Raw genomic sequence first — 27,913 nt, forward strand, 5'->3', positions numbered from 1 at the left:
AACTTGACTACGTATATGTTATTAATAAATATATCATACAGGGTTACAACTGTTTTTTTTTCTAATTTCTTCCTAGATTTTTGAAAGATTTTTGAGTCTACTTTTAGTCTATAGTTTAGTTAAAGATAAAAACTGAGTAAAATTGCTCAAAGGTTCAAATATGCACTATCAAAGGTTATTTATAATATCAGTATTTACAGGGTTGCTGAAAAATTTCAAAATTATTCTCCAGATTTTCGAAATATATTTTAGATTTTTGAAATTATATCTTTTTTTGATTACTTTAGGAGTATACTAATCATAAATTAGAAAAAAGTGTTTTATGATAGAACTAGGTTGCTAAAAATATACTGTATTACTATCTAATTGTGATTTTGTTCTATTGAAACCTGCACTAACATTTTGAATCAATTTCTTTCAAGTTCTTCTAGTATGATTGTCAAAAGCCTTATTTTGATATATAACATATAAAAATTATCAAAAAATGAAGTAATGCAACTTTAAAAGTGTTTAATAACTAATAAAATTCTAGTTGAATCACAACAAATGGATTTATACTATAGAATTTCAACATTTTCATCTAAAAAATATTTTAAGTTTCATGTTTTTTAGGTGCTTTATTGATTTTAGTTTAAAATCAAGGTTTTTTTTAGCTTTTGCAAATTCTAGGTTTTTCCATGCTTTATTTATACCAGGTTTTTTAAGGAATCCTGGTATTTTAGCAATCCTATTTATTATTCAAAAATAAAATAAAATCTACAGCTTCAAATGAATGTAGTTAGATGAGAAAATTAAATAAACATGAAAATTTCATAAAAATTTGTAGTTCTTCTATACTTTATATCAGAGTTTCCCTAAGTGGGCTATAAGCACAAAAGGAGGGGCCATGAATAATAAAAAGGCCAATTGGACCATAAAGCCATAATTTAAAGCTCCTTCTAGATATTCTTGAGTCGATGGTGAAGAGCAAGAAAGAGGTCTTAAGTGTATTTAATGCTAGTTTTTATAGTAATCTTATCAGAGAGGACCGTTACTTTTTTAACTACTTATAAGGGGGCCCTGTGAAAAAAGTTTAAGAAACCCTGCTTTACACAAAAAACTAACTTTTGTTTTTTGCATTGCTGTTTCCAAGAGCATTCATTTTAAACAAAACAACTTAGTAATTTCCTTTTCTTTAAGTATTTGTTAGTAATTGTATTTTTTTTTCTCTTATTATATAAATTTATTAAGTATTAAGTAATATACTACTTTACATAAACATTAAAACGAAAATAAGCAAAAAAATTAAACAAAATTAAACTAAGCCGTAGAAGAGTTTGATAAAACAAAAAAAAAGTAAAATTAATATAATTTTAACTGTAAAAAACGAATATGATTAGTCAATTGGTCTTAGTTTTAAAACTTTTATTACCTTGGCATATCCCACACTTGAATTTTTTCTCATCACTTTGAGTTGCCTGATGGTCTTTTGAAGAACCTTTTTTAGCAAATTTTTTACCACAAGTAGAACACTCATAGGACTTTTCTCTAGTGTGAGTTCTCATGTGAAGTGTAAGCTTAGACTTGCTTGGAAAACATTTCATGCAAATTTCACACTGATGAGTTTTATCGTGGATGTTCATATGACTGACTAAAGTTCTTTTACAGGAATATCGTTTGTTACATAAAGAGCACTCAAAAAGTTTTTCGTTTCCGCATTTTGCCACACCTACAAAAAAAAATGATTTTTCTATTAAGTTCAAGGTAAAAAACTGTGTTATTATTTTAACAACACTAAAAAGATAATGTGCAACTAATTTAAACTTGTTTTTTTAACGCCTTAGGGGAGTGGACCATGTTTTTTACAAGTTGATATTATTTTAGAGAGTTTTTTCCAAGGTTAAATATGTTTATTAATTAAAAATAATTAAATCATTTTTTAGTATAAGACCAGTCAAAGTTGGGCCACATAATAAGTTCTCTATGAAAAGGGAAAACTAAAATAGTGAAAAAAATATTTTATTTAAATTCTACCTCCTTCTACATTTTTCATACAATCTTCTTCCAACTTTAAGTGTAATATTTATACAATAACAACAATAACAAAAAAAGTTAGTTGTGACTTAATAAAAAATTAAGTAAAATTTTATTAAAAAAAAAGTTTTTTTTTTTTTCAATTTTTATTATAAATTTTTTATTTTTTTAAATTATTTTAACTCAGAAGTAATGTTTTTTTAAATAAAGTTGTAATGAATACGTGCATTATTCATTATTCAAAGTTGAGCTCAGAGAATATTTTGAGTTTGACACGCTTCATTGCACCAGCCAATGAGAATCATCTGACATGTTTCAAACTAATTCTGATGCAACTAAAAATCAGAAAAGGACAGTCAGTGTATTTGTAAGCATTTTGTTGTTGGTGTGCAGCTGGAACTACCTTGTATTGAATTGAGATTGTGTATTGTAAGTATTGTTTTGTATTAAAAGTGAACATTTTAACTGGTATTTAATTGTTTTAATATTTAAGCCAGGTTTATAGTTAATAATTTATTCTTTTACAGTTTCTTCTTTACTAAAAGTTTTATTTAATTTTTAGTTTATTGTTTAAAGTCTTTTCAAGAAATTTAAATAGATTGTAGTTTCTAAAAAGTTTGTCATAGTAATTTATAGTTTTGTATATGGTATTATTTCTTGTTTTGTTTTATATAAAGAGTCATCACTTAAAACTGTCTGTTTGATTTATATAAAATAGCCTAGAGTAGCTTTAAGTGTTTTATATATATTTTCCACTGATAATTACAAATTAGCACTTATAAATAAGTTATAGTACTATGTCCCACTTAGAGAATATTAATGATAAGTTGCCTGCAGCGGGTCCTGAAAATAAGCCTGTTAGAAGGTCACCCCGCTTGCAGGAAAAGTCTGAACAAAAAGGTCAGGTTGACTATCTGCCCACAGTAAGTCACCCTGACCAAACTGAGGCTTTAGATGTTGGGTCACCATCATCGGTAGCCCACAAAGTAAATATCTTGAATATATAAAGAAGATTGCTTGAAAATAAAAGATGATAGATTTTAAGTAATTTTTCAAAGAAAACAGTTTACAAAAAAATCAAACAAGAAAAATTTGATTTGCGCTTCATACATTTGTATCAAAAACTTTTTGTAAAATATAAAATATTCCTATAGCCTTAAGGTGTTAAAAATAAAGCGCAGAGCCATAATTTAAAACTTGCAGTAGATATTACGCAGTTGATGTTGAAAAACAGAATAATAAGGTTGTAGGTGTTTTTAATGACAACTTTTTTAGAAATTTTGTTGTAGGGGGCCATGGTTTTTTTATTTCTTCAAAGGGAGCCTTCTGAAAGACTTTGAGAAATCCTGCTTTGTTTAAGAAACTAACCTTCATTTCTTGCATCGCTGTTTTCTAACTTATTCATATCAAGCAATAACAAGCTAATAAATTTATTTTCTGTAAAAGTTTTAGTTGGATAAGTAAAGAAATCTGAATTTTATAGTATACCAGTATATTTTAATATAAAGTAATATACTAATTTACAAAAACATTGAAACAAAAATTAGCAAGTATTTTCAACTAGAATAAATTTAAGTTGTTAATAAGTTTAATAAAATAAATAGAAGCTTATGTCATACCAAGCTGTGCAATTTTTATTAAAAAAGTTCAATAATAAGCTTTTAATAATACTGACAAAACTCGTAAAAAAATACACTATCTTATAAATAACTTTTAATTAAAGTAACATTGAGGTAGATAAATAGAACAGGAACTGGTCAAGTATGCACAAAGACACTTTTGCACGAAGGTTTATATTTGAACAAAGAAAAAAAATAATAATAAATAAAAAAAGTAATGTATAAAAAAATCTTATTAAAATAACGAGGCAGTCTAGGGGTAACACTGATAATTAAAATAAATAAAAGCTAATAAAAAAAAATTTAAAGGAAAAATTAAAAAATAATCATAAGGTTTAGAAAAACCTATGGCCTTATCAATAACTAATCGTAAAATCTTTATTTTGTTTAACTTAGAATTACTTTAGTATTTACAAGCAAATGGTGTACAGCTCATGACCATGAGATCTTTCTTCACACCAATACAATGTTCATGGTTGTGTATCTTCATTTTTTAAAATTGTTTTAAATAATTTTAATATGAGCATGAAGTTAATTTTATAGGCAAATTTATAAATTTTTCAAAAAACATAAAACTTTAATGTTAATTATGTTCCTTATCTTAAAAGCTATCTAAATAAATTTTATTTTTATTTTAGAGAACACACCTTTGTCTTTAATTAAAAATAAATTGTTTTGGAGTTTAAATTATTTCATGGGGTCCCTCCAGAAATAAAGGGTTTTTTTTTTTTTTCATTATTATGGTATTAAAACCAAAAATATTTTTTTTTTTTTTCTTAAATATGTTACAACAAATTTAAGTCAACTAAAATAATTTAATTTAATTTGTTCTAATTCACATTCTTATCATTTTTTTTTCTTACATTTACTCATGTGAAGTGTAAGCTTAGACTTGCATTGAAAACACTTCAGGCAAACTTCACACTGATAAGATTTATCATGGATGTTCATATGACTGACTAAACTTCTTTTACAGGAATATCTTTTGTTACATAAAGAGCACTCAAAAAGTTTTTCGTTTCCGCATTTTGCCACACCTACAAAAAAATGATATTTTTATTAAGTTCAAGGTAAAAAACTGTGTTATTATTTTAACAACACTAAAAAGATAATGTGCAACTAATTTAAACTTGTTTTTTTAACGCCATAGGGGGATGAACCATGTTTTTTACAAGTTGATATTATTTTAGAGAGTTTTTTACAAGTTAAATATGCTTTTTATTAATTTAAAATAATTAAATTATTTTTTAGTATAAGACCAGTCAAAGTTGGGCCACATAATAGGTTCTCTATGAGAAGGGAAAACTAAAATAGTGAAAAAAATATTTTATTTAAATTCTATCTCCTTCTATATTTTTCATGCAATCTTCTTCAAACTTTAAGTCAACACATATTAATACAATAACAACAATAACAAAAAAAGTTAGTTGTGACTTAATAAAAAATTAAGTAAAATTTTATTTTTTTGAAAAAAAAGTCTTTTTTTTTCAATTTTTGTTATAAAATTTTTATTTTCTTAAATTATTTTAACACATAAGTAATGTTTTTTTTTAAATAAAGTAAATTTCTTGAATATATGAAGAAGATTGCTTGAAAATGAAAAAGATGATAGATTTTAAGTAATTTTTCAAAGAAAACAGTTTCCAAACATTAAAAATTTGATTTGCGCTCCATACATTTATATCAAAAACTTTTTATAAAAAATAAAATATTCCTATTGCCTTAAGGTGTTAAAGCTGTAAAAAATAAAGCACAGAGCCATAATTTAAAACTTGCACTAAATATTATGGAGTTGATGTTGAAAAACAGAATAATAAGGTTGTAGGTGTTTTTAGTGATAACTTTTTTAGAAATTTTATTGTAGGGGGCCATGGTTTTTTTATTTCTTCAAAGGGAGCCTTCTGAAAGACTTTGAGAAATCCTGCTTTGTTTAAGAAACTAACCTTCATTTCTTGCATCGCTGTTTTCTAACTTATTCATATCAAGCAATAACAAGCTAATAAATTTATTTTCTGTAAAAGTTTTAGTTGGATAAGTATACAAATCTGAATTTTATAGTATACCAGTATATTTTAATATGAAGTAATATGCTAATTTACAAAAACATTGAAACAAAAAATAGCAAAACATCTAAACAAGAATAAATTTAAGCTGCTAATAAGTTTAATAAAACAAATAGAAGCTTATGTCATACCAAGCTGTGAAATTTTTATTAAAAAAGTCCAATAATAAGCTTTAAAATGAGACTGAGAAAACTTGTAAAAAAATAAACTATCTTAAAAATAACTTTTAATTTAAGTAACATTGAGGTAGATAAATAGAACAGGAACTGGTCAAGTATGCACAAAGACACTTTTGCACAAAGGTTCATTTTTGAACAAAGAAAAAAAATAATAATAAATAAAAAAAGTAATGTTTAAAAAAATCTTATCAAAATAACGAGGCAGTCTAGGGGTAACAGTGATAATTAAAAAAAATACAAGCTGATAAAACAAAATTAAAATTAAAAGAAAAAAATAAAAAGAATTATAAGATTAAGAAAAAACACAAAATAAAGAAAAAAAATCAGGGTAAGAATTAAGGGTGATAATGAAAGTGTAAAAAACAAGTAAATTAAACTAAAAGTACTTATAAAATCCCATGACATATTAAATTTTAAAAAATGAAGAAAACCAAATATACAACTTAACATTCTTTTTTTATTAAGTACTTTATAACCCAGTGATAGATGATTTTGAATGAACATAAATTATAGTACTATAAGATATAACAAATAAAAATTTCTAAATAAATAAATCTAATTGATAAAAAAACTACAAGGTGTTTGTAAGATTAAAATTTGTGAGATAATATAGATCTTCAAAGATTTTTGTTAAAACATAAGTAGTATTACTGCTTTAATTACTTTATTACACTAACATATTTATTTTTTCTTTGAGAAAACTTTTAAAATAAAGTTTAATTCATAGAAGTATGTTTCAAATAGTATACTATGGTTTCTACAGTATATATTGGTATCAATTAGTTTTAAAAGATGGTTACTATTTTAAAAACTTAAGTTCACCTTTTTGATTTTTTTTTTAATTATGGCAATAAGGGGGTAGGTCATGTTTTTAACATGTTGATCTTAATTTACAGACTTTTCTATGCTTCAAGATGCTTTTTATTGTTTTAAATAAATTAAGTTATGATTTGAGATATGACCAGTCAAAATATGCCTCATAATAGGCTCCCTATAGGAAGGGAAAACTAAAACAGCAAAAAAGACATTTTTATTTAAAGTCTATCTTCTTCTACATTATACTATCCTGAGCACTTAAAATTAAAATCTTCTTTAAACTTTCACAGTTTAATCTTTACACAATAACAAAAAACATTACTTGTGACTTAGACAAACTTTTTGTAAAAATATTTTATTTAAAAAAAAGACTTTTATTTTTTTGTGATAAATTTTTTATTTTTTTGAATAATTAAAATTTACAATTAACATTTTTTCTTTTAATATAAGGAACATTTTACAAAAATTTGAAGAATATTGTTTGAAAAATGTAGGAAGAGATTGATTTATAGTGAATTTTTAAATTTTCAAGAAAATATTTGTGGTTCATACGTTTGTATGAGAAACTTTTTACAAAAATAAAATATCTCAAAAGTTAATTACATTTTTGAATTCGATAAAAAATAGCTTGTAGTTTGTACTTAAAGCTTTCATATAAAAGCAAAAGTTAGTTTTTGTAAAAAAATGTTTACTCCCCCTATGGCCTTATCAATAACTAATCTTAAAATTTTTATTTTGTTAAACTTAAAATTACTTCAGTATTTACAAGCAAATGGTGTACAGCTCATGACCATGAGATCTTTCTTCACACCAATATAATGTTCATGGTTGTGTATTTTTATTTTTTTAAATTGTTTTAAATAATTTTAATACGAGCATAAAGTTAATTTTGTAAGCAAATTGATAAATTTCACAAAAAACATAAAACTTTAATGTTAATTATTTTCCTTATCTTTAAAGCTATTTAAATTTTTTTTTAATTTTAGAGAACGCACCTTTGTCTTTAATTCAAAAAAAAAATTGGTTTGGGGTTTGAATTATTTCATGGGGTCCCTCCAAAAATAATGGGATTTTTTTATTTTTTATTATTATGGTATTAAAACCAAAAATTATATTTCTTTATTTTTATTTTTTTTATTTTTTCTCTTCGTTTGCATGTTATTTAAACTGTTATGTGTTTATTTTATAAATAATATTAATATTTTTCACGATTTGGCCCCAAAGCAAAATGATGTATATTACAATATCATTTGCCTTGGCCATTTTCTAGATAAAAAATTGATAAAACGAAAAAAAAATTAATAAGAATGTGAATTAGAACAAATTTAATTAAATTATTTTAGTTCACTTAAATTTGTTGTAACTCACATTCTTATTAATTTTTTTTTATTTTATCAATTTTTTATTTAGGAAATGGCCAAGGCAAATGATAGTGTAATACACATCATTTTGCTTTGGGGCCAAATCGTAAAAGATATTAACATTATTCATTAAATAAACATATAACAGTTTAAACAACATGCAAACAAACGAAAAAAAATTAAAAAATCAAATAAAAAATATTTATTCTTGGTTTTAATACCATAATAATGAAAAAAAAAACCTTTATTTTTGGAGGGACCCCATGAAATAATTCAAACCCCAAGCCAATTTTTTTTTAAATTAAAGACAAAGGTGTGTTCTCTAAAATAAAAAAAAAATAGATAGCTTTTAAGATAAGGAAAATAATTGACATTAAAGTTTTATGTTTTTGGAAAAATTTATAAATTTGCCCATAAAATTAACTTTAAGCTCATAATTTTAATTTGATAAAGGTAAATAATAATTTGATAAAGGTAAATAATAATTTTTAGCAAGTTAGGGAAATACCCTAAGCTACTAATAAATATGATTAGGTATAGTATTGTTCTAGGTTTTCAGGGACAACAACTTTTTTTTTGTTTAAATTAAAAGGAATAGTTGTTGTTTAGGAGATTTTATTGACATTCAAAATCTTTATTATTTCGATTAAGAATACAAAACATTTTTACTATCCTGAGCACTTCAAATAAAAGATTTATTTAAATTACCAAACTTTTTAAATACAATTCTAATTTGTTTTTTCAAATTATTAGTGTCTAGTAAGTATCAGTTGCTAAGCTAACTAAATTTTTTTCACATATAAGTTACAAATTAGTCGGTTTAAAAACTCGATTGTACCTTAAACTATATTTGTACTAAATATAAGTGTGCATGTTTTATAATAAAAAAGTATACAAATCAGTTTTCAAAAACCTTTGTTGACAATCGTTTTTATTGTTTTTAATGTAAATTAAATGCTTTAGTATAAGGTTTCCCAATAACCAAAAATTTTCTAGAAGTTTTAGACTAAAGTAAATGGAGAGTTTTTTACTCATAATATTACTTTAGGTAAAGCTAGCCTAGTTAATTTTAACTAATTAAAAAATAATTAGTGAAAAAGTATTTTTAAACTTTTTGTTATAGAACAAAAAATAATTAAATTTAAAAGCATTTTTGAACAATATATTAATCTTTTTGATAAATATTGCACAGTTTTTTATTTTCAATTCCTTGTATAGAGTATTTGAGAGAAGACGTGTCAATCGGATATTTTATTAAAGATATAAAACAACTGTTCATTTTTTCTTTCAATAATTAAAATAAAAGTGTTTTCTTTGTTTAAAGGTAGAATTTTTTCGTCTGATAAAAATTAAACTATTGTTTTTGAATCAGTTAAAAATAAATTAAATAAAACAATATGTGAAGAGCTTAAAACTAATTAGCTTGACTTCCAGAAAACGTTCGACGTTGTAAAAGTGCGGTACATCAAAACTTTGGGAACCACTGCTTTAGTACAAAAGTGGCAACTTTCTGATCTGAATCAATAGAAAAATTTAAAGTCTTAATAACGAGTTGAAATATCCGCAAGTACAAGCTGTTAATAATAAAATGACATTATTTGTTTTCATAAACTACGCGTATAAAAATTTGAAGAAAAACTATATGGTTAATTAAGTTTTGTTAGTCTTTTTTAAACTTGTACTTTATATTGATGCAGTATCTAAAAAATTATATCTAAAAGTTTATTATTGACATTTAGAAATTTTCACACTTAAATATACAAATGCTAAAACAAAACAGAAAACACTGACTACATTCTATAGTTTGTATTTAAGTATTTCAAAGAAGAATTTACGTACAACAGCCTAAATAGAGTCATCCATACTACTTTGTTAAGTTTTTTTTGATATATTCTAATTTAACATAATTTACTTTAAATGTTACTTAAGTAAAAACTAGTAGATTCAAACTATCTTGTTTTGTATCTGACCTGATTCAGTGCTTTGAAAGGTTATAGGTCGTAAATAAAATTAAACTACTAACTATAACAAGTGTGATTCTAATTTAAAAGTGTAGTAACTTAAGCAAAAATGTTTTTTTTTTATACATTAAGTATTTTGGAACTAAAAAAATATAGAACTAATTTGAATATACTATTTTAATATTTTATTATAAATATAATTAAAATATTTTTACCTTTCTAAAACAGCTTTAGTTTTTCAGCATGAAAACTGATTTAGTCTAAGTTTTAAAACGTTTTTTCATGATGTTTTATACTTAATCATTAAAAGGATTATTGAAGACAATTTTTTTCGAATAAATTAATATTATTCAAAGAGACTAAAAATATATAAAGGTTTATAGAAAATAATTAAAAACTAGTAGACACTAAACAATACATTCATTTCTTTTAAGTATATATTACTAACATACTTTAGTAAAGCTTAGAACTATAGCTTTGGTAAAATTATGTGTTATTTTAAGTTTTCTACTCGAACAAGTGACAAAGTAAAAAACTTAAAATAACACATAATTTTAAAAATACCAGTTTGCAAAAACTTTACTGTCAGAGAACGGTCCTACGAAAATACTTTTTTAAATTTATCTAATTTCAATTTTTCATTTAGCTAAAGTTTATTTATGTTATTTCGTAACTAGTTTTAATTTTTTAAACTTATTACAGTTGTAATAAAATGTGGTTTTCTTATCTCAAAAATATGTATAAACTGTAGAAGTATAAGGTTAAGTTTGTCTTTAGATTGATGTTAAAAAACTTCTATAACCTGAAAGATTAATGCGACAAGTAAAACATAAACAACTTTTTAAAATAAGTAACTTTTAGTTTTTTCATAAAAAGAAATATTTTATTATTTTCTTCTAACTTTGTTAAATTAATGATTGTAAACCAGAATTTAAGTTATATTTAAAGACAAAAACCAACATTTTACCTTTTATATAAATAAAAAACTTATATAGTTTTCATATATTATCTTTTATTTACTTTTTTTTGAAATTCTCAAATTTGAGAACTAACAAATCAGTAAGTGACTAGTCTTTACTAATATTAAAAAAATATAATTAATAATGAACTATACCACAAAACCATCAACAACAGTATCAGGGTTGTTACTTTTTTTTCCAAATATTTCAAGGTTTTCTAAATGTTTTCCAGGTTGTTCCAGGTACAACTTTTTGGGTCTATACCTAGTTTAAAGTTAAAGGTAAGGAACTGTGTTAAATAGTATAGAAACATTGAAAAGATACTCTAAAGCTATAATGAATGCGTTTTTTAATAAAAAAATGTTCGATGATGACAAATTTTTTTGTCTATATGATAGATTTTTAGATTCAAGTCGAAATTTTACAACTTAACATGTTAAAAATTCCAGGTTTTTCCAGGATTTCTGTTCAAAATTCAAGTTTTTTTTTTAAATTTCTCTAATTCCAGGTTTTTTAGCCTAAATTGTCAAACTCCAAGTTTTTCAAGGTTTTTCCAGGTAAAGTGGCAACCCTGTAGTACACAAGACAACCTACGACCATTTAATTTTGAATGTTTTAATATATTTTGTACAAACATTTCTCTATTCGGATTTACAAATAATTTTTTGTTGTAAAAAAAAACTTTCTTTCTCTATTCGGATTTACAAATAAGTTTTTGTTGTAAAAAAAACTTTCTTGCTCTTTTAACAATTCATAAAGTTAGTATTCCCAGCCAACTAAATAAAATACCTTTTACAAAAGGATTAGCAAAATTTACAAATCACCGGCGAATATTGATAAAATAACGAGTTTCATCTTAACTCTTTGTAAAGATAAAAACACATTCTTAACATAGATTATTCCTACTTAGTATATCTAAAAAAACTTTGTTACTAAAACAACTATATTTGAATAACTATATGGTTTTTTTATATTTATAATGCTAATGATTATACAAATAATTTTACAGCTACATATAGCATTTAATTTACAGCTTTTTAATAGTGAAGACTTATTAACTTTAAGAATAATAATTACGTTTAGAAAATTAATGCGAGTACAAAAAATATATAATAAGTTTTTGCAGTTTTATATTTATCACAAAACAAAATACTTTGATGAATTCAATAAACATAAACAAACGTTTTATTTAGAAGCAATTCCTTTTAAAAATTATGAATCTTATTTGTATCAAAATTTAATTGTTCAAAATATAACGTTTAAAAAAAATAATTTTATTCGATAAAACAAAAAGCTTGATCACATTAAAATTTTATAGCAACTATAGATAAAAAACCTTTTTTATTTGTAGTAAGGAAATAGCAAGTCTCTAAACTATAAATAACAAATTAAATACCAAAAGGCAAGTCATTATAGTTTAAATTTACGTATCTAAAATATTATAAATACAAAAAAGTTAAACAAAATAAGATATAAAAATGTGTTTCATATTAATAAAACTATTTTATTGTTTTTAACTGAGTATTTTAGTATGTTTTATAAAACTTTAGTTTGACATAAACGTTACTTTGTTTATTTCCTCTAACTTAGTTTAAAAACTATAAACGTAAGGAAAGTTTCAAAACGGTTATTAAAACGATTTTTTAAAACAAGTATTTTGACTCGAAGTTTTAAAAGTAAAAATATAAAAATAATATGTCTCCATATATACTACCATATAAACAAGGTTTTATATTAACAGTAAGGAAAACAATAATTTTGTCAGAAGAAATCTCTGTTTCAAAAATATAAAAAAAAACATTAAAATTGGCTATAACTCAAATTAATTAACTTAAGAGCGTTTTAAATTCTAAAAAAACTATAAAACACTTAAAGTACTTTTCAAACTTATATAGAGATTTTAACAGTGTTATAAAATGACTGCAACACAAATAAAACTACTACTAAACAATACTCATAAAAAAAAACATTTCACTACTGAGAATAAGTCTAACTCCAAAGTTTAATCTCTATATCAAATTTATAAATCAAAACTAACATATGTTTCTTTTCTCATGCATTTTCAAATTTGATGAAGTATAAAATTTTTTGCCACATTTTGAACAAGCATAAGTCGGTTCGAAATGATATTTCATGTGGTCGTTCAGATTTGATTTAGTATAAAATTTCTTGTTACATTGTATACATGTAAGTTTTGGCTCACAGTGAAAACGCATATGTTCACTCAATTGACCTTTAGTTTTGAAATATCTATTATCTGGACATATCTCGCACTTGAACTTTCTCTCATCACTGTGAGATGCCAGATGGTTTTGTAAAGTATATTTTCGAGCAAATTATAATGACATTTTTTACTAAAAATAACATTGGATCTTATATGAAAGCATAAAGTACAAACTACAAGCAAGTTTTAAAAATAAAAAATCTGATTTAATTTTGAGATATTGTAATTTTTATAAAAAGTTTCCAATACAAACGTATAAACTGCAAATTTTTTGAGTCATTTTTCTCGGAAATTTAAAAAATCACTAAAAACTTATCTTCTCCTTCATTTTTTGAGCTAGAAACTTCAAAATTTCAGGAAACGTTACTTCTATAGTTTATAAGACTTTGAATGTTTAAATTTAAAATAAAATTTAAAAATAAAAATTTTAGATAAAAAAAAAAGGTGGTTTATTTTTAATAAACATTTTATTTTTCAAAACTTAAAAAATTCCTGCATTCTATCTTTTTAAAATTTAATAATACACTTTTAGTGAAAATTTGAAGATATTGCTTATAAAAAAAGGAGGAGATAGATTTTTAATGTAATAGTCTTTTTTTGCGTTTTAAGTTTGTGCCTTCAATTGGGAACCTATAAAGGTCAATGACTTTGATCTCTCATATTTCAAAAAATCGTTTGAATTTTTTCAAGCGGTTAAAAATGTCTCATAACTTAGATGTAACTCTTTAAAATAAGATCAACTTGTATAATTCAAGGTAGACTCCCCTAAGCCCTTAATAAACATTTGATTATAATAACATAAAAATTTTTATGGTTTGTAAAATAAGATAAAAATTGGAAGTATTTGATTAGCTTGATGCAATTTTACATTTAATAAAAAACAAGCTAAAATACTTAAGTGACATAAATAGCCCAAGTTTATAAAAAAGTATAAAATAAGAACTGAGGACCAAAAAATAAAGGTATTCAAACTTAAAAGTTTTCAAAGCTTTAGCATTATCAAGTTAGTAGAAAGTATATAAAAAAATTAATCTATACAAAATGATCTTAAACAACTAAAAGTTATCCAATGATTTGTAAAAAGAATTTCAAAAAAGCTTAGTTTTCTAAAAAATTTCAAACTAGTTTGAGTGTGAGTATACCTGTTAACAATACTGACTAAGTTGATAATTTAAAACTGTAAGGTATATTAATTAACAATTAAGACCATAATGGACAATGTAAAAATATATTTTTCAATCACACTTTCTATTTATTATATAAGCTACTATTTAATTTTCACTACTTTTCAAAGCTGAAAATAGTTTTTGAAAATTGTAGTGATCGTAATTTGACAGTTTTATAGGCAACTTTAAAAAAAATAAAAAATCGAATAAAAATATTTCATTAAAAATCTATCTTGTAAAACATGTCATCTATAAAGATAACAATTAAAGATCTCAACTACTTGATAAAAAGAATAACAAAACTTCAAACACTAAAAAATAATTTGTTAATTTTTTTACTTGAAAATAAGAAATCACAATTACCAATAAATTATTAATTTAAACAGAATAAAAACTATATCTTCTCAAAAAACTTTTTAAAACATAAAAAAAACAATCTAATCTTTATGAAACTTAGTCAAACACATTTTCAAAATTTTAAGTATTTTAGAACATAATAAAAAACTTATTTGAAATTTTAGATAAACTAACTAATAAACTATTAGATAAACTTATAAGAAAAACTTTTATTTTGATTCTACAAATTAATGAAAATATTGCTATAAGCATTCCCTAAAAATTCAAAGTCTCCAGCTTTAAAAGCAGAATAAAAGGTTGATTTTTAAATAATTATGAAGTTGGTAACAAAATTCTTAATTAAAATTTCCATAAAATAGTGCTAAAAACTATTTTTTTACAAAAATGAATATAGTTTAAGTGTTAGTTTAAATTTTAATATTAGTAAAAACTACTTTTGCCTCATTTTTTGAACTGTTTTATAAAAACAAATTTTAATTTTTGTAACAAATATGTTGAACCCCCTTTAACCTAAAACATTTATTATTATTGTCCAAACAAGGGTTATTTAAATAGGCCAAGTGGCACCCTTGGATGCCATGACAGATTTATAAGAAGCCATTGGCAGTAAAGGAGCCATATGAGTGCCATGAGGTCATAACTTGAAACTTAAACTAGTTAGTCTGAAGTTGCGCTTGAAGAGCAAAAAAAAATTACTTGTGTTAAAAGGTAGTTCTGAAACTTACACTAGATATTTTTAATTCACTGATAAAGAGTAAAAAAAAGGTATTAGGTATGTTTAATTGTAGTTTTTTGAGCAATCATATTGAACCATGGAACAAGGGGATCATAGCTTTTTTTATTTCTTTAAAGGAGGCTATTTAAAAAAAGTTGGGGAATCCCTGAGCTAAATCCTCTTTTTTCTTAAAATTATAATATTACCACATTTTAGTGAAAAATTTCTTTTTTTTTTGCAAACTTAGATAATGTTAATATAAAGTTGTAGAAGAAAGCAAATTTTCAATGATTTAATACTGTTGATACTTTTCATAACCCTTCCATAAGTAAAAATCAGTACTCACCAATAGAGATTCCTTACATCTTAAAAATTACATATAATTTTAGAAAGCTGTAAAAAGTATTTAGTAAATAAGAAAAAACTAAATGATGGATTAAGAATAAAAAGTCAAGTAGAATCAACTATTAATTAAATGTAACTTTAAGGTGTTGAAAGAAAATTAGTTAAATGTTTAAAATTGTATCTTTATAATTTAACTGTATGCTAAGTAATTATAATAAACTCACTTTTACTTTTAGAGCTAGAAGGAGACTGGACAGATTTTATAACTTCATTTTCAATATCATTATCTGAGTTTTGAACTGTTTTATTTCCTGTTATTTATAAATTATTGAGATAAAAAACTATTATATTAGTGAACAGTATAAAAACGACAAGTTAATTAAAAAATAAAAATCTTAAGACTTTAATTGTAAAACTTATACAGTTTTATTTATTTAAAATAACATGAAAATATATATGATGTAAAGTAATAAAGAAATTGGTAAAAACAACTATTTTTGAAAGAGTTTAAGAAGCTAAAGTTTCTTAATTTCAGAAATATTGCTTCCAGTTTGTTATGCATAAAGAAATTTAAATTACTTATAGTAATTTGAAATCTGGGTTTAAAAAACCTTTATTTATCTTTGATAATTTTATTTTTTTAACCCTTAATTAAATGTAAAATACAGTAACAAAACTAACTTTTATTTATAATATTTGTATTTTTAAGCTGGTCCATTTTGTAAACTAAATACAAGCTATTTTCAAAACTTTTTTTTTAGTGTAACTATCAACATAGTTTATAAAAAAAGTACGAATGACTAACATGAAATTAAATATATTTAAGATAAAATAAAAACATACAGTACAAATAGTTAAAAAGCTTCTAGTCTACTCAAAAATTCTCCTTTTTTATTCAAGTCTAGTCAAAATAAATATTTATATGTTTTCAAACATTTTAAAAGTACTGAAAATGAAGATATATATCTCAGATCACAAAAATATTTTTAAAGTTGTTAGGGAAAGAAAAAACAAGTTAGGTAGACTGTACACTTCATATTAAAAGTCATGTTAATTAATTTTTCAACCAATTATAAGAATAACTGTTATAATATATTTGATTTATTGTTCTTTTGACAGGTCAGTTTAACCCAAAGAAATCAGTCAATAAAATAAATCAGTTGTTTTTTAGCATTTATATTTTAAATTCAGATAAACAAAGAATAAAAACATCTATTTATTTAAACTAGTTGATGAGTTGTCTTTTTAAAGTTTTTAAGCTTAAAGTTACTTATATCTTAATTATAAAATGTTGTGTAACTATTATTGTTGGTAATATTAAGTTATGGAATATAAAGTAATTTCGGGAGCTGACTGAAATATAAGGAACATTTCCTGAAAATTTGAAGAAGATTGTTTGTAAAATAAAGGAGGAGATAGATTTTATTAATTTTTAAAATTTCAGGGTAAATTGACCCCAAATAATTTGTATCTGAAACTTTTAACGAAAAATAAAATATCTCAAAAGTTAAATTATATTTTTGAATTCTATAAAAACTAGCTTGTAGTTTGTACTTAAAGCTTTCATATAAAATCCAAAGTTAGTTTATGTAAAAAAAAATGTCTGACCCCACCCCACTATGGCCTTAAATGGTCATAAGCTGTAAAAATTAAAGCACAAGCCATAATTTAAAACTTGCAGTAGTTATTCTGAAGTTGATGCTGAAGAGCAGAATATTTAGGTTGTAGGTGTTTTTAGTGGTAATTTTTTTTAGAAATCTTGTAGGAGGGGGCCATGGTTTTTTTATTTCTTTAAAGAGGACCTTATGAAAATTTTTGAGAAACCCTGCTTTATATAAGACATTAACCTTTTTTTGTTGCATCACTATTTTCAAACTTATTCATTTAAACAAAAACAAGTAATTTAAATTTCTTAATAAGTTTGGTTGGATAAGTACAAAAATCTAATTTTTTTAATATACCAGTTTTTTTTAATTTGAAGTAGCATAGTAGTTTACAAAAACATTGAAACAAAATTAGCAAAATAGTTTCAACTAGAATAAATTTAAGCTGTTAATGAGTTTCATAAAATAAATAAAAGCTTCTGCCTTGCAAGCTGTGCAATTTTCTTTAAAAATGCTTAACGATAAGCAAAAAAAAAAAACTGAGAAAACTTGTAAAAACCTAAACTCTTTTAAATAACTTTAAAATAACATTAAAGTAGAAAAATGGAACAGGAACTGGTCAACTATGCACAAAGACACTCTTGAACCAAGTGTCATTTTTTGGACGAAAGATAAAATAATGTTAGCAAAAAAAAAAATCAAAATAAATTGCAAAAAAAAGTTTTCAACAAAGGGTAAGATTTAGGAGTAACAGTAATAGTTAAAAAAACAAAAAATAACTAACAAAAAAACATTAAAAAAGAATCATAGTAAATAAATTAATATAAAGTTAATAAAAAGAAGAAATAAAGATATCAGGGTAAGGGTTAAGGTTGATGGTGAGAGTAGATATTTAAAAAAAAAAGTAAGTAATGCTAAAAGTACTTAAAAAATACATGACATATTAAAATCAATAAAGAAAGAAAAATAAATATACATCTTAACTCACTTTTTTATTATTAAGTACCTTATAACCCAGTTAAAGATTATTTTGAATGAACATAATATTATTGTACTATAAAATATAACAAATAAATAATTATAAATAAATAAAACTATTTGATTAAAAGTTTACAAGTTATTTTTAGATTGTAATTTTACTTCAAAGTTTCCTGTTAAAACATAATGTATATTAAACGTTATAAACTTTACTTCACAAACATGTTTATTTTTTCTCAAAACAACTTTTAACAAAAAGTTCAATAGTTATAAGTATATTTCATATAGTATACTTTGGTTTCTACTGTAAATATTGGTACTAATGGTTTTAAAAAGATGATTACCATTTTTAAAACTTAAGTTCATTGACTAGATTTTTTTTAAATTGTCTATAACTAATCTTAAACTTTTTATTTTGTCAAACATGAAATTAGTTCAGTATTTACAAGATCTCATGGTTCATGATGTACAGCTTATGACCATGAGATCTTTCTTAACAACAACACAATGTTCATAGTTGTATTATTTAAAAAAAAAAACATTTTTTTTTGTGATAAAACTTTATTTTTTTAAATTACTAAAATTCTAAAGTAGCGTTTTTTTCTTTTATTATAAGGAACGTTTCCTGAAAATTTGAAGAAGATTGCTTGATAAATTAAGGAGGAGATAGATTTTTAGTGAATTTTAAAATTTACTAGAAAATAGATGCTAAAAAATATGTGGTCCATACGTTTGTATGAGAAACTTTTTACAAAATTAGAATATCTCAAAAGTTAAATGATATTTTTGAGTTCTATAAAAACTGGTTTGTAGTTTTTACTTGAAGCTTTCATATAAAAGCCAAAGTTAGTTTTTGTAAAAAAAAATGTTGGACCCCCCTTTGGCCTTAAGGAGTTTCCAATGGTAATCATGATTCTTATACTAGATATCATAGAACATTTTTTAGACATGTAAGAAGCCGTAAACAGTAAAGGGGCCCATGAGATGATAATTTTATACTTACACAAGATATGCTAGAGTTAATGATGAAGATTCAAAAAACGTTTTAAGCGTTGTAATAGTAGTTTTGAAACTTATACTAGATGTTGTAGGAAGTTTTAGGAAATTTAAGGGCCATAAGCTGTAAAAGTTAAAGCCACAACGCCATAATTTGAAGTTTACACTAGATATTCTGGAAGTGATGATGAAGAATTATATAACTGTAGGTTTTTAATGGCAGTATTGAAACTAATAATTGATATTATTGAAAATTTTTAGGAAGTGTAGAAGGCTGTATGCATCAAGGGAGGGGCTATAGGTAAAAGTTTGAAACTTACACTAGATATTTTGAGTTGATGATGTCGAGAAAAAAGGTTAAGGAGTTTTTAATGGTAATCTTGAAACTTATCATAGATATCATAGAAAATTTTAGAACTTGTAGGGTACCATAAGCATCAAAGGGGGGGGGGGGGGCATGACATAATAATTTGAAACTTACACTATATATGCTACAGTTGATGATGAAGAGCAAGAAAAAGTTCAAAGCGGTTTTAAAAGTAGTTTTGAAACTTATACTGGATGTTATAGGAAATTTTACTAAGGAGTCATCAGCTGTAAAAGTGAAATACTTCCATTTGAGGATATACCATTATAACCCACCTGCATTCAAAATTCACCAAATCAAAATCTAACCTATACCATCAAATCGAAGTATTTCGGTTCAAAAGAAGAGTATTTAATTTACAAATTTTTCAAAGCATTTATTTATTTATTTTTTATTTATACCCTTAAATTTAAAATAAATGAAAATTATATTTTTTGCTAGCTCAGCAAATATCCAAATCAGATTAGACTGATCTTTAAATACAATAGCCTCTTCACAATATGTAATGTATATTTTAAATTTTAAGTAGTGATCTACCATATAACCGATTTAGATTCCTGCCGGATCCTTTTTTTTTAATTAAGATCCGGCCAGAACTGGATCTGAACCTTTTTTTTAAATTAGGCTCCGGCCGAATCTTGATTCGAATCTATTTTTTTCAAATTAAGATCCGACTACATCCAAATCTTAATTTTTTTTAATTTTATGTAGTCTTAATAAAGAACAAACTTATAAATTTTAATTATTATAACATCATTAATTAGTAAGAATCGTTCAATACAATATTTTGTTAGAAAAAAACGATGTTTTTTCCTCAATAATTGATTTAAACAAAAGGAAAAATACGTTGTAAAAAAAAACCTACCTATACTAAATCTCAGTTTATTAAAAGTCAAATTTTAATCTATTTATTAGACTAAACTTGAATTTTGTACCTTGATGTCCTTAATGACTTAAAAAAAAACTACGATGCTTTAAATAACGAGCTTTATTTCATTCTTTATAATAAGCTTTACATTTTAGTTTTATTTACAAAAGATGAAATTATAAGATGAACAATAACTTTTTTAGCAACTGTTTCGAAATATGAAAGCAATGATTTAGTATATTAGTTTTACTCATATAATTGCCATTAAGCTACAAAGTAACTTGTTCTAAAAATATTTCAAATCTATCAAAATCTATCTTTTAAACAATAACAAAAAACACTTATGTTCTTCTAAATTGAATGTTTAACAACCTTATGTTGTGATAATTTTTCTAAGTGTAAAAAGATATAGCCAATAAGATAAAACAAAATTTAATTAACTTTTAAAATTAAGTCATTTAATAAAAATGTTATATAAAACAAAATAAGTAATAACAAAGTAAATCAGAACTGTTTCTAAAGTGACCCTCCGTGCATAAGTGTCTGGGGGCAATGTTGTCTTCGTGCATATTTGACTCGTTCCATAAACTACATTAATTCAATAACTACTTTAACAACAACTTAGACAAAAATATCTGTTTAATGCTTAATATATTTAGTCTTAATAGATACCTTGTTTTTAAAATACCTTTTAAATAAATAAACAGAATTAAGTTTTTTTATTATGAACTACTATTATAACTTAGATATTTTGCAGCTTTTGTTTAACAGATTTGTAGTTGATATGAAATATTTTATTGATATCATCGAATTGTACAGTAAATGGAAGCGATTAAATGATTGTGTTTTATTGGTCTACGATAAAAAAACTTAATTTTATTATCTTTATATTTTTGAAATGTAATTTTTTACCTAAAATTGTGGTTAAAATATAGACCTTGAAATGAAGTATAATGTAGTATGATAATGGTGAGATATCATGCTAGGTAATTATCGGTAAAAATTTAAAATCATTGAATTTTAGTTTAGAAGATTTTCGATTTTTGACATAACAAAGTTTTGAAAATAAAGTTTTTTTCGTACAATTTTATGTTATGTAAAAAATAGTTTTCTATTTTATTTTGTTTTATATGTGTAAGGCAGACTTGTCAAATGAATTGTTTACAATTCATTTTTTACAGTATATGAATATCTCTCGTAGGGGAATACCCTATTTTTAAAAATATATGAATGACATTTGCTTGGATACAAAATCAAACAATTAATAAAATAAGAAGGAGATAATGGATCAAAACAACCATGTAAGTTTTTCATTTATGAGGTTTTTGTAGATAAATAAAAAATAGTAAATTAATCTTTACTAAAGAATTGAACAAAACATTTTAGAAAATACTTTAAATGAATGGTGTTGTGTAGTTTAAGTCTAATGTAAATTGGTGGTTTTATTTCAGCAATTTAAATTAAATTAATATTTTTTTTTGTTTTGTCTTTTAATTTTCAATTTTACTTTCTGTCCAAATTAAAAATTTGAAAATTTGGTTGTAATTCGCATGGAATCATATTTATTTTGTATAATTTTTACTGCTCTTTACAATTCAGTAAATTGAGCAACCTTTTTAGTTAAAACAATTAACTATATGTAATTGTTATTAAAAACAAAAGTATTCATATAGTTCTTTAAATTATTATTTTATTTTTACTCTAAGTTTATGATTGTTTTTAAATATACTTATAACACCAAATAATTTTTAAAATATTTTGTTACTTTTTGTTTAACTTAGTTATGTATTTGGTATTTTTGTATATATGTTTGAAAGAAGGCATAGGGTTTTAATCTATTTTTAATGAATATAATATGATTTAAGTAGTTTATTAAATATCTTATAAAGTTCTACTTTTTCATATAGTTTTGAAATTACCACATGTTTAAGCAAGCTAAAAAAATGGTAGTTGGATTAATTTGCAAATACATAAATAAAGGGGTGAAGGGGAGTTAAACATATTTTGTTGATGTTAGATAAAGTTTTTGTTTATTGAAATAGATCTATTATAGTTGTAGAGATTTTGAATCTTAAACTCAAAGAGAACTATACTAATCTTATAATCTCTAATCTTATAAAAACTAAAATGTCAAATAATGATATCACTAAAAACCTGTCTTCATTTATTTTTTAAAGCATATTACATAATTAAAAAAAAAGTGATTCTTGTATGTTTAAAAGCAATTTTAAATGAATTTTTCTTCTAATAAATTAAATAGTATTTAAATAAATATAATTTTATGATAGAGCTTTCATATAAATCTTTAATAAAACTCCTATAATATTTGTCTTGACTAGGTAAAGAATGCATAAAAGTTAAAGGAACATATAGGTTTAAGTGAAAACTATGTTTTATAGCAACCTATTTTACTTGAATTTGACAAATCAAATCTCAAAATTATTTTTATTTTCTAAAAAAGATTGACTATGGTCAACTTTCTGCAAACTTTAAACTGTACAAGTAAAGATAAAATTTAAAAAAAAAATCTGACACCCCTACTCCATATGGCTTTATAAATTAGTTCAATGAATGTTCTGATAGTTTTAATTAGAGTTATTATTTATTATGTACTGATTTGAAAAAATAAAATGAAATACTTAGTATATTATTTGATAATTTTTTATAGTTAAGAGATTACATAACTTTTTTTAAATTTTTGGCTGAGTTAAAGTACTAAATATTAAATATGATTTAAACAATTTTCATCTTGAAATAATATAACTTAGACTTTTTAAAAATCAAATTTTATTTACTAGCAAGCTTTGGAAGAATTAAAAAAAATTGTTTTGTGTTTTAGACTCTATTGTTTTTAATAAAGTTGTAATCATTATACTTTCTGTATATAACATATTCTAACAATACTTAAATCCTTTATAGGTACCTTTAGTAGAAATAATTGTTGATGATTATCAACCAAAAAAGCAAGTCTTTAAAAATATCTGAAATCTTGGGAAACTGTGTTTGAGTAGAAAGGTATTTTTTTTTTCTGTCAATTTTTTGTAATTAATTTTTTTTTCATAATGTTTATCTTTATTTAAAATAAAGTAAGAAAGTTTAACACTTATGTTGTTATGTTAATTATTTGCAGAAGTTTGTTATATCAAAATACTAATACATTATTACCAACATAACGTGACTAAATTTCAGATTTATACCCTTCTACATTTTAAAATTCCAGTTAGACTTGTAAAAATATGTTTTACAGATATTATCAGTGGATAGTATGTAAACTTATTTAATACTTATCTAGGTAGATTTGTTATAAAAATTATAAAAAGCTTTGTACTAAGTCAGTAAGAAGAAGCTTCTTGGTCACTTTTGTGTACTGCTAGATCAGCAGATTTTAATTAAAAATCCAACAATACGAAATTTTAATTACTTTTTATTTTAACTTAGAATTTAAGAACTTCGTTCATAATACTAGAATTGTATAAATGATTTATATGTAAATTAAATATAGATTTCAAACATATGTTTCTACACATTTAATCTACAATTTCCAATGTATTTTCTATTTTTAAACAAAATAAAATAAAACTGCTATTAATATTGAAAAGCAATATTCCTTAATTGAATATTAATATTGTCAGATCAACTTGCAAATCAATGGGGTTTTGTTGCCATAACTTTCCACTTACCAACAACATGATAGAGGAGGTTGGAAAGACAAGCCTCTATAAGGACAGAGATTATAATGTACAAGAGTTATTTTCAAGGGAAGAGTTTAAGCTTTTTCTACCCGCAAATAAAACTGTTTTTAGTTCGAACCAATGTATTTAATCTTTTTCATTATTATGTATTAGTAGTTTTACCATGCAATTTAGTGCCACCTTTTGTTTCAATGTTTTAATTTATTAATTAATTTGTATGTTTGATTATGATTAATTACAGTTTTCTTTAATTAGGAAATTTTTGTGCTTTGTGAAATGTTTATTAAACTACAATAATTAAGATGAAAATATACATTTTAATTATTTTTAGTTCAAATTTAATACTTCAAACTGAAAATATTTTCAGTTTATAAAAACGTTTTACTTTTTTTTATCAACATCATACACAACAATTGTTTAAACAAAACTCATTAATTAATTTCGTTTACATTTTTAGTTTCTGCTAATAAGTTATTTTTTAAATTAAGTTTCAATTGTTTTTTTTTAATATTTTAAATTATAAATTATTTTGTAAGTTTAATTATGATGAATTGCAGTTTTCTTTAATTTGGAAAGTCTTGTGCTTTGTAAAATGTTTATTGAACTACAATTGTTAAGATAAAAATATACATTTTAACTATTTTTAGTTCAAACTTAATACTTTAAATTGAAAATATTTTCAGTTAATAAGAACGTTTTACTTTTTTTTATCAACATTACACAGAAAAATTGTTTAAGTAAAAGTCATTCAGTAATTTCGTTTACATTTTCAGTTTCTACTAATGAGGTTTTTATTTTTTTACTGTTTTGTTTCAATAATAAGAAAAAAAAATTGTAAGTTTAAATATGATGAATTTCGATTTTCTTTCATTAGAAAAATTTTGTACTTTGTAACTAATTATTAAGCTGCAATAAATAAGATGAAAAAAATATTTTTTTTTTAATTTTATAGAAATAATAATTTTTAAATTCTAAACATTAATCCCTTATATGTTAGTTTGTAAAAGAATAGTTTTTATGTGGTTTAACAGTTTGTTTATGACTAAAACTTAAATGACAATGACACAATGTTTATTTATTCTTGATAAAAAAAATAACTGTTCAGAATTTATTCTTTCAAGACTTTATTTTACAAACTAAGTTTCGGTCAAATACCTCGTCTGTGCTTTAAAATCTAAAAATCGAAGTTTCTAATTATCATAACATATAATAAGATTCACTGTTTTGTAGAAATATTGAATTTCCTTCTAAACCTTCTAAACTTATCTTACGTAATAATAAAAAAAATTAAGGTTGGTTTACAATTTCAACAATCGCGCTTAGCAGAATATAAGGCTTTATAAGTTAGTAAATTCTGTATATAATTGAACTAGTTATTTTTCAATTTAACCAAGCATCTTTAAAATAACATGTTAAATTACCATAAAAAGTTACATTTTTCTATTTAATAGAAATATTTCTTTTACATTTTTTGTATTATTATTCAGTACGTTTTATTATTTAAATTAATCAATTTTTGTTCTTATAACAGCAATCATATATAACAAAAAAAAATATTCAATATACGAAAAGTTATTTAAACGTTTTAAAAACTATTAAGAATAAGGAAAAATATAGTTGAAAAATACATAAAACAACATTGCTACCTTCTTCTTAAGCTTATTCTCTCACTTTTTAAACTTCTTTTTTCTTTTTTTTTACTACAGCGCTTGCTTGGCAACGCTCTCGTTCAAACAGCTTTAATTAAGTTAAAAACAACTTATGACAAGTCTGGTGTAAGGTTTATTTTTCGTTCTGGTTTAAAAATATTAGTTTTTTTTTGATAATGTGTATCTGAGGGAATTTTTCTAGTAGTGGAAATATGAAGCTACCCTATTCTTGGGTTTGTAAACAATTCAGTTTTAATTAACAAAATATAGTGCTTGTATTTCATTAATATTTTTTAAACTACAAAAAATAAAATCTTTTGTAGTATTTAACAGCTAAACTTAGAAAATAAAAATAATAAAGCTTAAGAAATATCTGAAAAAATAAAATAATAATAAAATAATTTTAAGTGAGTTAATTAAACTGTCCATTAACATAAAACTAAAATTTATAAAAAATAAAGTTAAGCAATGGATAGGTGAATAAGGACTGTAGAGTAAATCTTGTTTATTTTAAAGTAATTAAGGAAGTAGTTGTAATGTTTTAACTTTTCTGTCATTGAAACCTGCTACAAAACTCTAACTTCACTGTTTTTTTTCTGTTTTTACAATTGCTGTGGTTGCTTAACTTAAATTATAACAAATAACTAGAATTTGTTTTGTCAAGTCTGAAAATTTTAAATATAGAAGTATGATTTCAAAATTTAAAGCCACTTGATTTTTTATTTTCTTTTTAACATTTATCTTGGTTATGCTTAACTTTAGGTGAGCACCAATATCAAATTGAAATTATAACACATTTTACTCATAATTTTAGGCAAAAAGTTTACCATTATAAATACATGAATAAAATTAAACTTTCATATTATAAACTAATAAACTTTAATATTTAAATGCTTTTATTTTCAATATAAAGTGATTATATTATTACAATAATTTATATTGATTATGATATTGTAAAATAAAATTGATTAAATACTTTTGTTATAATATATTCATTTAGTTCTTTCTATGTATTCTCTAAAAGAAGTTTGTCTCTAAAAATCATTTGTGGTAAGTATATAATTTTTTACCTTTGTGTTAAATTCAATCGCAATTTCAACATACTTAAAAAGTGTTTTCATAATTTTGGATACTAGTAATTTAAATAAAATACTATAGAGTTTCTTAAAATCATCTAGTTGTTTTTTTATTCTTTAACTGAATAAATTTTAGAAATGTTGTAAATGCAGAAGCACCATTTTATGTTACTTAATTTTATTCTGTTTTATTTTAAGTATAAAAGTCTGATTTTACAATGAATAAGCAAACTAGTTTTTTATTTGTTTTAAAATAATTTTTAAAGAAGTTTTAAATTTATTAAGATATTCTTAATTATATCAGTCAAAACTGCGAAATTAATGTTTTCCGCAAAAGCAACTCCTTGCATTTGTGGCCTGTTCCATTTGTAACTAATCTCAATAATGTTTCCTTTAAAAGTACTTATAAAAATTATATTAATTTCTACATGGTTTCTAAGTTTGTTATATAATTTTTGCTATCAACTGAACATATTTAGGGAAAATGGCACAGCTTAACATGGCAGCAGCTCAACTTAATGTTACTTTTTGAACTACGATATAATACAAAGTTGTTGAAATTTTGATTAAGACCCCAGTAATTCTTCAGAGACAAACCTAGGTTGCTCAATCGTAGTTTTTTTTCAACAGTTTTAATCAGGGTTCGTGCGCGTCAGGCTAAATCAGGCTAAGTCAGTCTAAATCAGTTTTTTTGAAAAAAGTTGAAAAACGTCAGGCTAAATCAGTTTTTTATTTAAAAATTTGAGAGTCTCAGTTTTTCTCAGTTCAAATGCTTCAAAATTTTTAATAAAAAAAATAGAGAAATCTCTTTAAGATCAAATTGAGATGTGAATTTATTTCTAAATAAAGATTCAGGTTTTTAAGACAAAATCAGTCAGTATTTGTAAAAATAAATGCTTAAACCT

General features: G+C 23.3%; 1 protein-coding gene across 1 annotated transcript in view; it reads right to left on the reverse strand.

Moving 5' to 3' along the window:
• LOC145841951 (uncharacterized) overlaps nt 1–5,632 on the reverse strand; it is a 33,141-nt gene extending 27,509 nt beyond the window's left edge. Inside the window, exons 1-3 of the mRNA XM_082949263.1 lie at nt 5,576–5,632; nt 4,496–4,669; nt 1,412–1,708 (exon numbers count right to left, since the gene is read on the reverse strand). Coding sequence (XP_082805389.1) covers nt 1,412–1,708; nt 4,496–4,669; nt 5,576–5,612 — 508 coding nt within the window. The 5' untranslated portion in view covers nt 5,613–5,632. The remainder of the gene's footprint in view (nt 1–1,411; nt 1,709–4,495; nt 4,670–5,575) is intronic.
• Nucleotides 5,633–27,913: the final 22,281 nt, after the last annotated feature.

This window comes from Thalia democratica, chromosome 8 (assembly GCF_965202585.1).
Source record: "Thalia democratica chromosome 8, ktThaDemo2.hap1.1, whole genome shotgun sequence".
NCBI classification, from domain to species: Eukaryota; Metazoa; Chordata; class Thaliacea; order Salpida; family Salpidae; genus Thalia; species Thalia democratica.